The sequence below is a fragment of the Aricia agestis genome, chromosome 19 (assembly GCF_905147365.1).
Source record: "Aricia agestis chromosome 19, ilAriAges1.1, whole genome shotgun sequence".
NCBI lineage: Eukaryota > Metazoa > Arthropoda > Insecta > Lepidoptera > Lycaenidae > Aricia > Aricia agestis.
In genome coordinates this window covers 10,735,963-10,750,766 of record NC_056424.1, presented here as the reverse complement: position 1 = coordinate 10,750,766, position 14,804 = coordinate 10,735,963, and the positions used below count along the sequence as shown (strand labels likewise).

General features: G+C 37.0%; 1 protein-coding gene across 1 annotated transcript in view; it reads right to left on the bottom strand.

The window, feature by feature from the left end:
* The window catches only part of LOC121736646 (ankyrin-3-like), an 86,116-nt gene that overhangs the window by 5,714 nt on the left and 65,598 nt on the right, over nt 1-14,804 (bottom strand). Inside the window, exons 2-3 of the mRNA XM_042127973.1 lie at nt 14,466-14,573; nt 739-841 (exon numbers count right to left, since the gene is read on the bottom strand). Of these exons, the coding sequence (XP_041983907.1) occupies nt 739-841; nt 14,466-14,573 (211 nt within the window). The remainder of the gene's footprint in view (nt 1-738; nt 842-14,465; nt 14,574-14,804) is intronic.

Here is a 14,804-nt window from a genome sequence, read left to right as displayed (position 1 = left end):
TCCCAAAATAGACTAATCTAAACTTTCCAAAACTTCTGGGACCCAATCGGCAGTGAATAAGCAAGATTGTCCGCGAACAAAGTTCCCTATCTGTGTGGAAATGGAGGAAAGATTTATTAGCTGATGCCCGAGTTTTGACCCTGGAAATAATTTCATTTTCATCCTCCCTTTAGTTCTTTGGCTTTCGGTCTTTGTGTTGTCTTCCGTTTTACTTGTAAAAGAAAATTGATCACTTCTTCTGATGATTTTTTTTGCTGGTCCTAAGAAAGCTTCAGCATGTTCCATCGGGATCCCTGAGATCATATCAAAGAGTTTTTGTGGTTAACTACCGCTGTCGATCCTTGCGACACAGGAGGTAAAATGGTGAAAATGCGTGGTGGGCTAGTGCCATATTATATAAGTACCTACCTATATCAATTATCAGGTCCTGCTACTAGTTTCTGTCAGAAACTATTATATCCTTAGAAACTTTCTGAGCATAAATCTGGGGCCACGGGAGTGCCCCCGCCAAGATGAGCCAAGCGATTTAGGGCTGAGTATGTAAGGTTAGAAACTTGGCTCTACATGAGATCTCACTACTTTTTGACACGACGAACTATAAAATTATTATGTTCTCATCTTGGCAACATTCTTACATGAAAATGTTTTTGGTGGGATAATATATTCCATACTTCCTAGAACACACACTACAATATACATACTACATGTACAGCTCAACAAAAAGTAATTTCTGATTACCTTTTTTTGTGGCGGCATCGACGATGGCGCCTCGTTTGAGCAGCTCCTCGACTACTGTGATGTGGCCGTCCTTGGCGGCCAAGTGGAGCGCGTTCAGTCCATTCTGTAAGAGATGTAAGCCAAGTTTAACCATTGACCACTGAATAATAACTAGGTAAGATTAACCAAAGAGCTGGATTCGCTGTGGGTGGGTAAACGCCCGGGACTCTTTATCTGTTCGTCCGTGTGTGTATATTATGTCCGTGGAATCGTAACATTTAAAAGGGTAGGCAGATTTTGAAAGCTGACTTGATCGCGCGTGTTCTTATTTATTATATATATATAATTAATTATTAGGGGGTGTTTAAAGGGGTATGAAGATTTTGGCCGACCTACTTTCGCTAAATGTGTTTTTTCGCGTTCACGAATATTTTTTTCAAAAATGGATAGCTAACATCAATACAAACAAAAAATAATCTTAAACAAAACCACGTAAAGAGTAACATTTTGAAGATATGAGCTGCTAAAGTTTTACTAATTTAAGATATTGCAACTTTGGCAGCTCAAATCTTCGAAATGTGACACTTTACGTGGTTTTGTCCAAGATTATTTTTTGTTTGTATTGATGTTAGCTATCCATTTTTGGAAATAATATTCGTGAACGCGAAAAAACACATTTAGCGGACAGTAGGTCGGCACTCGGCCAGGCTCCATACAAAAATCTTCATACCCCTTTCTTAATTTATTAAATTATTCTAAAGTAATTCAGAAACAAAAAATGAAGGCAGTATATCCAAAAGGCATTTTTATTCGTTGTGTATCGAAAGGTAGACCGCCTGGGACTTATGGGCATTCAAGGACTTTTATCCATTTATATTACAGGGGAAAAGTCCATGAGTTTTGGCGATTCATGGGCATTTTCCCGAGTTTAGTTGTGGGAGATATAATACGGTAACAAGATACAGCATTTTGCTTACGTCATAAAAGTCATTTACCACACGCGATTCGAGAACTGTTCGCTTCACCGGGATAAAAACTATACTTCGTACTTTTTAGAAAGCAAAAGTATCGAATCGAACTTTCTCAGAATCAGTTCAGCGGTTTGGGCGTGATGTAACAGACAGATAGACAGCCAGAGACAGTTTTCCGTTTCTAATAATAGTCTAAGTATCTAAAGTACAATCAAATAAATCGATTTCAGTCTTGGCTCTGGTTCTAAGCCAGTTTTATGGCATCATAAACCCTAAGATGTATTCCGATTAACTTGATGAGAATAAAGCTTTGTTCTAGATATTTATTGAGTTCCATTGCTATAGTCCGGTCGCCGGATATAAGAGGGAAATTTGACAATTGTACTGTATCTCCTCTTTCTCTCGCACAAGAAATGTGTCACATCATGACGCCCGCTTTAAATGTATGTTATAAATTCAAGAGCAATGTTTTTTTACTACAATAATTTAAGTCGTCTATGTGTTTTTCGCCTACTTTTTGTGTCGCTTTTGTCAAGAGCAATCTTACGAAATAATACAATTTCTAGCGATTTTCACATACCAATAGTCAGTAAAAGAAATGAGACCTACAAAACTAATGAAGTGTGCCTTTATTTAGGAAGTGAGTTAAGTAGAGCATCAATTCGTATTTCGTGTAGAGTTACAGCTGTGGCAGTGGGAAACTCACTGACATACTGACTAGCGATCTAAGGTTAATCTGTCCAAGATAATAAAAATGTTTTATAAGTCACTAGCGACTTGCCCCGGCGTCGCACGGGTATAAAATATATAGCCACTGAAAAAATGATTAAAATCGATAGCCTATGATCCTTCACGTGGTTTACTTCTTATCTGAGCCAAATAACATAAAAATTTCTCCAGTATTTCGCGAGATAAGCCTTTCAAATAATTTCCCACGTTTTTTCCACATTCTCCTATTAGTCTTAGCGTGATAAAATATAGCCTATAGCCTTCCTCAATAAATGGGCTATCTAACACTGAAATCGGACCAGTAGTTTCTGAGATTAGCGCGTTCAAGTTAGCCCTTTCAAATAATTTTCCCCGTTTTTTCCACATTTTCCTCTATTTCTACGCTCCTATTAGTCTTAGCGTGATAAAATATAGCCTATAGCCTTCCTCAATAAATGGGCTATCTAACACTGAAATCGGACCAGTAGTTCCTGAGATTAGCGCGTTCAAGTTAGCCCTTTCAAATAATTTTCCCCGTTTTTTCCACATTTTCCTCTATTTCTACGCTCCTATTAGTGTTAGCGTGATAAAATATAGCCTATAGCCTTCTTTGAAAAATGGGCTATCTAACACTGAAAGAAGCATCAAAATCCGTTGCGTAATTTTAAAGATTAAAGGGAACAAAGGGACATGAGGGGAAAAAAGCGACTTTGTTTTATAATATTATGTAAAGATATCATAACAAAATCGAAATTGAAAAACGCAATGAAATTATAATAATGTGGAACTACATAGATGGTGCCCGGAATTTCGTTGCGAAGTTTATTTTTTTAAGGACTTAGAGTAATTCCATACCAATTATTAACAAAATCGGTTCAGCGATTAAAAGGCAAAGAGGTAACGTTAGTAGACGTGAGAGCGGGAGTCGAAGCGGAGGCGGAAAAAGATTAAGTTTAGTATTTGGGAGCCCATTTAATTTTTGTAAGATTAGACAGTGTGAGGTTTTGTTAATAGCTATCGTATGATGATAAGCATTGGTACCCACTAAGCACGGATTATTAATAATTCCACCCCTAAAGGGAATCAAAGTTTATATGCCAGGAGGCAGGAATAGAACTGTATCATGCGAACAGAACCGCGAGACAAAGCTAACATAAAATTTTAGTCGACATAGAAGATTTCGTGACTAAAGCACAAACTTTCAAGTCATCCTATTTTCACCTAGCTAACAATCGGCAATAGCGCACGTGGATCAATTGCACTCTAATCAGATCGATTGAAGATCAAGACCGATTGATACCGGCCTTGGTAACGCTTCACAAGCTGAGGCATAACAATGCTATATTAAATGTCTATAGAACTTTAGAAATTAACTATTTTTATTTTTTAGGAATGTGCAGTGAGCACGCACTGAAAGCTGGTAGCATCACATCACAACGTTTCAAATTGTTACGCGAGTCAGCAGCACTTTCCTTTTTTTAGTGGTAACTACTGGATACAGCGGGGCTAAAATGGTCACGTTTAGCAATTCCTCTCAACCAATTCAGCAAATGAATTGTCAAAACTGTCAAACTGACGAATGTCAAATCAGTACAAAAATACAGAAATGAATTGCAAGCAGAGTTGCATTTTGCGATTTTAGGAAAATGAATCATATTATGATTCATATCATGATTCTTCAAAGCGACCATTTTAGCCCCGCAGGGCTGCCTAGGGCAAGCGAATAATAATGTACACTTATATACAGATCGTCCGTACCCTAGTGGGTAGACTTTTGATCCACTCGAGTGGATGCAGTTTCGATCCCAGGTGTGTATATTTAATATTATGTACATATACACACCTCCACCCGGAATGAAAATGTCTTATTGGTACCAATAAGACATTTTCAGATATCAAGTACCTACAAAATACGAACGCTCATACGGTGAAGGAAAACATTGTGAGAAGACTCATTAAAATACTGTGACAAAAACTATCCACAACGGATGCAAAAGCCTGAGTTATACTTATTACGTAGCAGTTACACGACAATAAAGTCAAACCATATCTAACAACGCGAGATGTATAGCCTACGTATAGCTAAACGATTCGCAATCTAAGCATGACAGACACGACTCAAATTACAGTCTCGATTACTTCTCAGATTGTAAGTGCGCAGCAAAAAATAATCAATTATACCCGCCTTGGTGATAGCTCAATTTAGTATCAGACCTTGGGAAGGTAGACAACCTGAAGGCATTAGTTCGTCTAAAAATTTCAATCAAATGAAAATGAACTATGTGCAGAACTTCCAGACCGATACGATCTGCAAACTTTTAAGAAGAGAGCTTATTACCTTATAAGGCAACGCCTCTGCAACTCTTCTGACACTCGCAGTGTCCATGGGCGACGGTAGTTGTTTTCCATCAGACCCGTTTGCTCGTTTGCACGGTAGTTTTTTTTTTTTATAAAAACAAAAATGTAGGTTGTAAATTCAACTTGATGATTGGCACTGATGGCCCGATATGCATGAAATACTAGGAACGTCTTTGAATAACGGGTAACTTTTAGTTATACATTTTTTTTTGTGCTGAAGGCAGGTGACCTGCCTTCACCTGCGACCCTTGAGGATCTATTGGATCCACAGGGGAAATGCGAAGGATTCACCTTCGCATTTCCCCTGTGGATGAGTATTCGTAGCGACCAAGGTGCCTGTTTCTGCTCTGTAGTAGAGCAGGACAGTTTCAGTTATAAAATACCTGAAAACCAGTTCCGCCAATCAGTCTCAACTCTCAAACTTAGACATGGTTTCAAAATCATTTCATCTGTTTCACATACACCAAGAACGAAAAAATAACTAGGTATTAAGGTCTGGGTTGACCCAGTATTAAACTAAATACTTTTGAGCAAGTTCTTTCTTTTACAGTCCTTAGTTTTACGATACCTATGTGCTATGATAATATGCATGTTCTCGTAAACTCATTTTCTTTGCTGATTATGCCTTATCGCAAAAGTAACAGTCTCAAGGTAGGTACACTTCTATGTACAATACTGGCAAAACATCGTTCGTGTAACAAAAGGAATATAAAAGTAAAGAAAGAAGAATAAAAATTCATACTAATAAAATAAATGCAACAGTGTGTCTGTCTGGTACCTCTTCAAGCCCAAACGCGATTTTGCTGAAATTTAGTTTGGGGATACTTTGAGTGCCGGGAAAGGACATAGGATACTTTTTATCCTGGAGAAATGTAAGGTTCCCGCGCGAAAAACGTATTTAGGCGCAACGGAGTTGCGGTCGTCATCTAGTATATCATAATCAGATCAGACTTTCTTACACCTTTTTTTTTTTTATGAAAGAAGGGGGCAAACGAGCAAACGGGGCACCTGATGGAAAGCAACTTCCGTCACCCATGGACAATCGCAGCATCAGAAGAGCCGCAGGTGCGTTGCCGGCCTTTTAAGAGGGAATAGGGTAATAGGGGAGGGTAGGGATGGGAAGGGAAGGGAATAGGGGAGGATAGGGAAGGGAATTGGGCCTCCGGTAAACTCACTCACTCGGCGAAACACAGCGCAAGCGCTGTTTCACGCCGGTTTTCTGTGAGAACGTGGTATTTCTCCGGTCGAGCCGGCCCATTCGTGCCAAAGCATGGCTCTCCCACGTATATAGACTTGGTTACAAAAAAATCTTAATGTACAGGTAGACAGAGATTCCTAGTAGTCGCTTTTCGAATTAAAGGTCAATTGGCCCCTTAGACAAAGTCCCTTTCGTTAAAAACGATGACGAAAATCGTTATCAAAATGTATGCGGTTTGACATAAGTCATCGCTAAATGGCATTTCGCTTGCGAAGACTAATGTCAAATCCCATACATTTTGAAAACGAATTTCGTCATCGTTTTTAACGACAAGGGACTTTGTCTAAGGGGGCCTCTTTTCTCATATTTTTTACCCTTCCGGGCGAATTCAGAGATATTTAAAAAATATTAATTTTTTTTTACTTAATAAATATTTCGATAGAAACTATCTGTCAAACTCTTCAGTAAATTTTAGTTACGTAAACATAAAAGATCACTGAATGTGGCAGTATATTTCATGAAATAACTAGCTAGACAACAGACAACTATGGTCTATAGTCCAGACTATGGAGTATTAACAAGAGGAAGTACACTATCATCATAACCCCAGTTCCGCGGTTCAAGTTCAGACGCCTGCGCAGTTCCATTTATAAACTGAATGATACCTGGGCTATTATTGCGAGCTAGTGTTTGTTCATGACCTAGGTTATGATAATAATCGTCACTTTCAAAGAAGGAAGTAAAGTAATAACATTATTTACTTAAACCTTACCAAAATTAGTAACTTTTGTAGTGTCAACAAAATAGTAAATAGTAAATACACAAAGCACGAAAAGGTCTTGTTTTACCAAGTACAGTTAAAAAGCAGTATTTACAGTCTTTAAGGAGAAACAAACCTAATTTTCAGAGAAAAATTACTATAAAATGATTTAATATTGTTCCTCTACACACTGTGCCTTGAATCTTGATGCATATTGCATTTACCATTATTGTCACCATGATTGTGAAGCTTAACTTTAGCAATTAACGTCGGTGATAAGCAATCTTAGCGGGCCCCTAGTCGATCAATTTTATTGTGAAATATTATTGACCGTCTATTGAACCTTTTAATATTATTGTCAAATAAGTTGTTCAATACTATTGTTCAATTAAATTGATCGTCTAGGGGCCCACTTAGACGAAGACCGTATGTATAACATTATAGACGAAAAATTCACATTTCTCTAACAATTTACGTGCACGTGACTCCATAATATTATTTCCATAAAAGGTACTTAAAAAGTAGTAACATGTAGATATAATTGGTTTGACCTTAACAGTTATAGTTCCGCACATATCATACAATGACCTAAATATACAGTTACAGCATAATTACTACAGCGGGGCTAAAATGGTCGCTTTGAAGAATCATATTATGAATCATAATATGATTCTTTTTTTTTAAATCGCAAAATGCAAGTCTGCTTGCAATTCATGTCTACTAATTCGTGCTAATTTGACATTTGTCAGTTTGACAGTTTTGACAACTCATTTGCTGAATTGATTGAGAGGAATTGCTAAATGTGACCACTTTGGCCCCGCTGTACTAGATGACGGCCGCAACTCTTTTGCGCAGAAATTTGATTATCGCGCAGGAACCGAAGGAAGGAAATTTTCGACATAAAAAGTAACTTATGTCATTTTCCGGGACTCAAACTATCTCCATACCAAATTTCATCAAAATCCGTTCGGCGGTTTAAGCGTGAAGAGGTAAGAGGCAGACAGACAGACACACTTTCGCATTCAAAGCATTAGTATGGATGTATCATGTAGGAATTAACTCATACACTATATACATATATAACTACGAGAATATTTTTAAGAGACAAAACAATAAGAAAACGTACAGCATCTAATGTTATGTCATACACAAAATAATATTATGTTTTGTGAATTGCATAGTTTTTCCTGAAATCGCCTGGGCCTCTATCATGAGCTCTTAAATCCATTCACTTTACGTCCTTATACTTACTGTATAAGGACGATAATTTGTGATTTTTTACACCTATTTCACAAAGTATCTCCAACACAGAAAATATTTTTAAATAAGATTTCACTGTGTACATTCAGCAACATTATTTAGATACATTATATATTTGATGAAATTTCGTATAATAGTCCAGGAAAAAACTAAAAAGATAGAACAGTTTTCATCCGAGAAAAATGTACGGTTACCGCGTGATAAGCAATGTCGCGTGAAACATTTAAGAGTTATCATATAATACTAAACATTGACAACGAAATTCAAAAATATATCAGAGAATAGGACTGTTGTAACCATAAAGTTATTATACCTAGCGGGATAGAGCAACAATCTCGAGCTGTCAAACGAAACCGAAATTGGTTTCATCTGTGTGTAAAAATATGTGTACGTATACACTTACACAAGCATAATTGAACATGAACGTGCGGCACGTGCCGACTGGACGTCAAAAAAACCGGCCAAGTGCGAGTCGGACTCGCGCACCGAGGGTTCCGACAGCTTAAAGGTATTATAGACCTGAGTATTTAGTATGAATTTCAATTTAATACCTCTACGCGTTTATGAGGAAATGGGTAGTAAGTTTAAAATTATTAAAAAAAAATATATTATGTGATGTAACTAAAAATTTATGGTTTTCGTAATTTTTCCTTTATCTATGCTATAAGACGTTGCTTCGTACCAAATTTCAAGATTCTGAGTTCACGGGAAGCACCCTGTAGGTTTTGATTCCCTTGCAAGTGTCGAAAATTTGCGGCATAAACGGCTGTATCTTTTGATTGCGTTGGCTTAGAAGTTTGATTTTTTCACAGCTTCAAGGGACAGTAGACCTGAGTAATTGATATAAATTTCAGCTTCATGCCTCCACGCGTTCCTGAGAAAAAGGGTCTTGACAGACGGACAGACGGACAACAAAGTGATCCTATAAGGGTTCCGTTTTTTCCTTTTGAGGTACGGAACCCTAAAAAGAGTGCTGCTGTCATGTATCACACGTCTCTTTTTACCACGCAGTGTTACTGATAGTGACATCTCTCTTGCTCAGGCCTTTGTTTCTCTATTCCGCTAGGTATATTAACTTTATGGTTGTAACCGCATTGCAGTCGATTTAAAGTAACTTTTCATATGCAAATGTATTGGATTGTTCGAAACTATTTCACAGCCAAAACTTCCAACGTGAAAATGAATAAAACTCAACTACGATTTACAAGCTATTAACGTAACGTAGCTGGGTATCGTGTAAAGAAAATTCCTATAGGAATACTGTACTTTTGCAGGAAAAACCATTTATGGGCAGGTTTCGTTTCTGCCTAGCCGCAGAGCAAAAACCTACATAGTTTCTGACCTAAGAATTAACATACATAGGTACATAATACACTGGGTCACTATGCACCACTCAGAAGGTTGTGTAGATCTTACAATGCTATATCCGACTATCCCGACATCTGTATATTCTCTGATAAGCTTAGTTATTTTATGAGAAATCTTAAGCACTATTTTAATAAATATCCCACGGTTAAGTAAAGTTGAAACTACTATAATTATAATATAATTAACTACTTGGTGTACTGTCACAGTTATGATTTTAATTTTTGTGATATTAGTATTAGTTTTATTTCAAAGTATTATTTGTTTGAAAAAATAAGAAATCTTTTTTGTTACACACATATTTTATCATTATCATTTATCACCATATTCACTACATTTCATCTCGTCTAATTTTTGTCGCATACGCACGCCGTACTTCACCTGTTATTAGAACTCATTTTATCTGTAAACAAATTTTATGTACAATTTTAAAATGTCACAAATACTGTTCTGTTGGTGAGTCTATTAAATAAATAAATACACATTTACTGTTGCCAAAATGCAGATGGCTTGTCATGACTCATGACCTGACCAAATCACGTAGTTCCGTTAATAATCTGCATATAAATCATATCGCAGTTCTCATTATCTTTAGCGTCGCTTTTTGCTCACCGATATCCATATCTCTAACATCAATAGCTTCATAACAAGGCGTGTCCAAACAATTTGCGTCCATAGCAGATGCATTGATATGAGAGTTTCTCTACATACTATCTCGCTTTGCGTTTTGAAAACTATTTTGCATGATTTTGCATGATTCTGCCATATATGCAGCTCCAATCCAGATTCCATTCTGTACAAGGATTCCACAGACTTTACTATTTGAATGCGATATTATTGAAACTTCGTTCCTTGTTCGATCCAGATAATATGAAGATGTAGCTGTACCCACGTAATAACATAATCATGAAATGTTAAACCAAATACATTTAATTTGATAATTTTGTAGTTTTATTATCACCGAAAGTGCATCGGAACTATACAGGGTGTAACAAAAATAAGTGATAATACTTTAGGGTGTGTACATGTTCCTTGTAGAGAGTTCACTGTGAAAGTAGTAGCGCTGATAAATCAAATTTTTTTTTCACTTTTCTATGGGGAAACTCGTGACGCCGCGCTCAGGCCCTTGCCCATACAAAAGTGACAAAAAAAATTCGTCTTTCAGCGCTGTACTTTCACAGTGAACTCTCTACAAGGGACACGGACACACCCTAAAGTATTATCACTTATTTTTGTTACACACTCTATACAAGTCCTGACATTACTAACTGGCCCCAGTAAAAATTTCGTTGCTGGAAGCACTATACTATATCCAGCATCTAGACATTAAATAAAATTTAGATACTTATATAAACACTAAAATACTATCTAAAATATACAGATATATTATATATACAAACTTTAAATATAAAACTATAAAAAGAAACTAAACATATTTAGCATCTAGACTAAACATATTTCAATATGTCTAGCGCCAGCTAAAGCAATATAAGCACTGACACAGCATAATATATCAGATGCATAAGCACTAAGCGGTGCATTTATATGAGCGTCACACAAAACCTATCCGTGACCCACTTGTCACGCGGAGTAACCATCTCCACGATCGACATACCTGCACGCTCCTTATAACTTACTACATTAAAAGGCTTTAAAATTTTCTATTATTTTTTGTTTGATTTTTCTGAATAACAACGAATGCTCCCTTTTAGCCAATTAGGGTTAGAGTCTTCTCGTCGGAAAAGTTGGGCTTAATATACATACTTGGGTAGTAGTTACCTACCCGCTTCGAGACTAGAATATAGACTAGAATTTTCTCTTAAATCTTTGCCTAGAAATGAATTTCACATGTTATGCTGCTTGCAGAAAATCTTTCAATAGTTCGTTACTTTAAACTTTTCGTAATCAACTGCAAAATGCAATTTATTTGTCGATTTCTTCCATTGTTCGCAGCTTTGCTTTATTACATTCTCAATAAACGGCAATTGGGTACCGATTCTTATAAACTCGAATGTCGCTTCTATCTCAGACTGGGTCGCTTCGATCTCTGACTCACGCGAAAAGTCCTCGAATACGGGGAATCTGACGGTTCCTGAAGCACACGGGAATGTGTAAAACGAGACTCGATCAGTCGACCTGCTCTTTCTGTCCGGACGTTAAGACAAAGATGCTGCCTGACCTGCGATCGAACCGACTTTCGAGGTGTGAGAATCGGGCCCTTCATTTAAGCTTTATTCTACTTTACGTCTACAGCAAATTCTCATAGGCGTCACCATGATTGATGTCTCAATCTGCGTCATAACTTGTGGACATTGTACCGTTAGAGGGAGGCCACAAGCTCACCGGCGTTGCGGTGCGGTGCGGTGCGGTGTTGCTGCGGACACTGCCGCAGCTACGCACGTTAGGTAAAAACGAAGCGAACGCTTCGTTTTTACCTAACTGTGCCAGGATGACGGTAATGTTTTTTGCAAAATAGTAGTAGTACCAAATGTCGATTGTGTGTGAGCTGACACAAATTGACACTCACTCTTCAGGTTATGAAGAGGGTTAGGTAAAAACGAAGCGAACGCTTCGTTTTTACCTAACTGTGCCAGGATGACGGTAATGTTTTTTGCAAAATAGTAGTAGTACCAAATGTCGATTGTGTGTGAGCTGACACAAATTGACACTCACTCTTCAGGTTATGAAGAGGGAAGAAATATCACGTTTTGTTTTCAGTGTCTCGTCTCGTGTCATCGCCACGCAGATCAGGCATCAAACGCGTTATTTTGTCGTCTAGCACCGCAACGGAACAACGTGTCTTCGGTCTTAAAAGGGTGGTCGAGACGGCGACATGAACTAATAGGTCACCCGGTTGGACTCGGTTTACTTGGCAGTTGGCATACATACTGGCGTATACAAGAACTTTGTTCCTCTGTCTTTACCAAAAGTTTAGAATTGGAATTGAGTCCCAACATTTCACTTGTTAGTTATTTTAATTAGGGTAGATAAAACCCAACTAATGATAAACATATCTAAATATATCATAGACTTGGTTGGGGCAATGCGGCGTGCCAGCAGATAGTATTTAGTAGCTTCTGATAGAATATACTTTTTCTTGTCAATTACGGTCCAACCACACGACGAAATACAAACTTCATTTCCTTGTATGGCGATAAATCTCAAGGGGAACTCATATCAAAGAGTCGAAAGCAACTTATGATAAAATGCCTCTATAAATTGTTAATCAGCCCCCGACGAAAACAGAGGGGTGTTATAATAGACCGGTCAGTAAAGCCAAAACCCGAAAGAAATTAGTAACTTGATAAAATTTTAGGGGTTGTTAAAGAAGGTAAAATAACTTACCGTGTGATTTTGCACTTCTGCGTTCTGCGTTCTTGCGTTCTGGGGTGTACGGAAAGGGTTGAAAAGGGGTGAAAAAGGTTTTTTGTTAATAACATTGCGTAAAAAATTAGTAACACGCTGCAAATTTGGAATTAGGTTGTTCTTATCGTTTTGTAACGAGTATTAAATTTTCAGCGTTTTGCAATACACGGAACATTGTTTATTATTAAAAAACAATAAAATTTGTTAATAACAGGGGTAAAAAAATTAATAACACGCTGCTTTGGAATTAGGTTGTTCTTACCGTTTTCTAACGTTTATTAAATTTGCAGCGTTTTGCAACAAAATGAACATTGTTCATTATTAAAAAACAATGAAATTCGTTAATAACAAGGGTAAAAAAAATAGTAACACGCTGCAAATTTATAATTAAATTGTTCTTACCGTTTTGTAACGTGTATTAATTTTGCAGCTTTTTGCAACGAACGGAACATTGTTTATAATTAACAAATTTTATTGTTTTTTAATAATAAACAATGTTCCGTATGTTGCAAAACGCTGCAAATTTAATACACGTTACAAAACGGTAAGAACATCCTAATTCCAAATTTGCAGCGTGTTACTAATTTTTTACGCAATGTTATTAACAAAAAACCTTTTTCACCCATTTTCAACCCTTTCCGTACACCCCAGAACGCTGCAAAATCACACGGTAAGTTATTTTACCTTCTTTAACAACCCCTAACATTTTATCAAGTTACTAATTTCTTTCGGGTTTTGGCTTTAATGACTGGCCTATAAGTTTGTCGTGACTTGATTGGCATAGTGGCATCCAAATGAATGGACCGATTTTAATCTAGATTTCTTGTTTGCAAGGTTCTTAGCAATAATTCATCATCATCAGCTCGCTCACGATATATTTTGGGTTTTTCTTTTTGTTCTTAAATTTAATATATGTTTTATTTGGTCAGGGGATTCAGAGATATATTACAAACTATGTACAATAAATGAGTATAATGTTAAATGTGCGCTATATTTACGATTTTCAGCCCAATGGGAAATTATCCTTACTAGGTATTTGTACTGTAATGTTGATTTAGTAATAACGTTTGATAAATATTGTAGGTATCCTGGGATTCAGACAGCATAACTCAATATTATGAAGTTTATTGTGTAATATATTTAGAAATAAGACTTTAAAATTTGTCTATCGTCACTAACATCCTATGACCTTTCCAGTTTAGAAGAAAACTGTATAAGGAGGCCATGTTATTATTTAATACAGCTCTTCATTAATATTACTTACTTATTTTTCATACGATCTTTTGGATTTTTAATAAACTTTTGCATTTTTAATTGCGGGATTTTGCAAACAAGAGCGGACAACATCAAAGAATTTCTGCTGAATTTTTTAATATTGTTCGGGTGGACTAAATGGACTCGAAATGGTCTTGTGCAAATAAACATCAGCAAAACGAAAAGATAGATACACATATAACATTTCTAAAAAAGAAATTGTAGGACCGCCACTTTTATTTTTGTGGGGATGTCTCTTATTTGTTTGCTTGGTCAGACTCAGGCCGAAGCCCACTGACGTCATTTCAGATTCAGACGTTGTAGAGGTATATTGCCTTGCCGATCTCAGAAACTTTGATAGCGCGAGTTGTACTGCCACAATGCCAATTATTACATTTATAATCAACATGTTTGTTGGTTTATATAACCAAAATTATTACTGTTTATCAATGTAATTTGTGTCTCGTCTCACGCCTACTAATAATATACAAAAATATGTGCTACTCACCGAGTTACATGTGTTGATGTCTTTGACTGCGCCGGAGTCGAGCAGATCCACCACCGTGTCGAGCTGGCCGCCGCGGGCCGCGCGGAGGAACGCTGTGTTTGGGTCAATCTGGAACGAAAGAGCTCATGTTATTTCATGTAATCCTGGTATTAAATTTCTGAAATTTTAAAGGGTTCTTAAAGTACCTAAGTAGCTCTTTTTAGATTTATTAGATTACATTTTAAATTAAGGAGCTTAAATACCCGCCTTATGCCTGTTTTCACCAACCGCCTCCTAACGCTAAGTGGTCCCCTAGCGGCCATTAAGGGTACATATCCTTCAAGATTTCACGAATTTTTG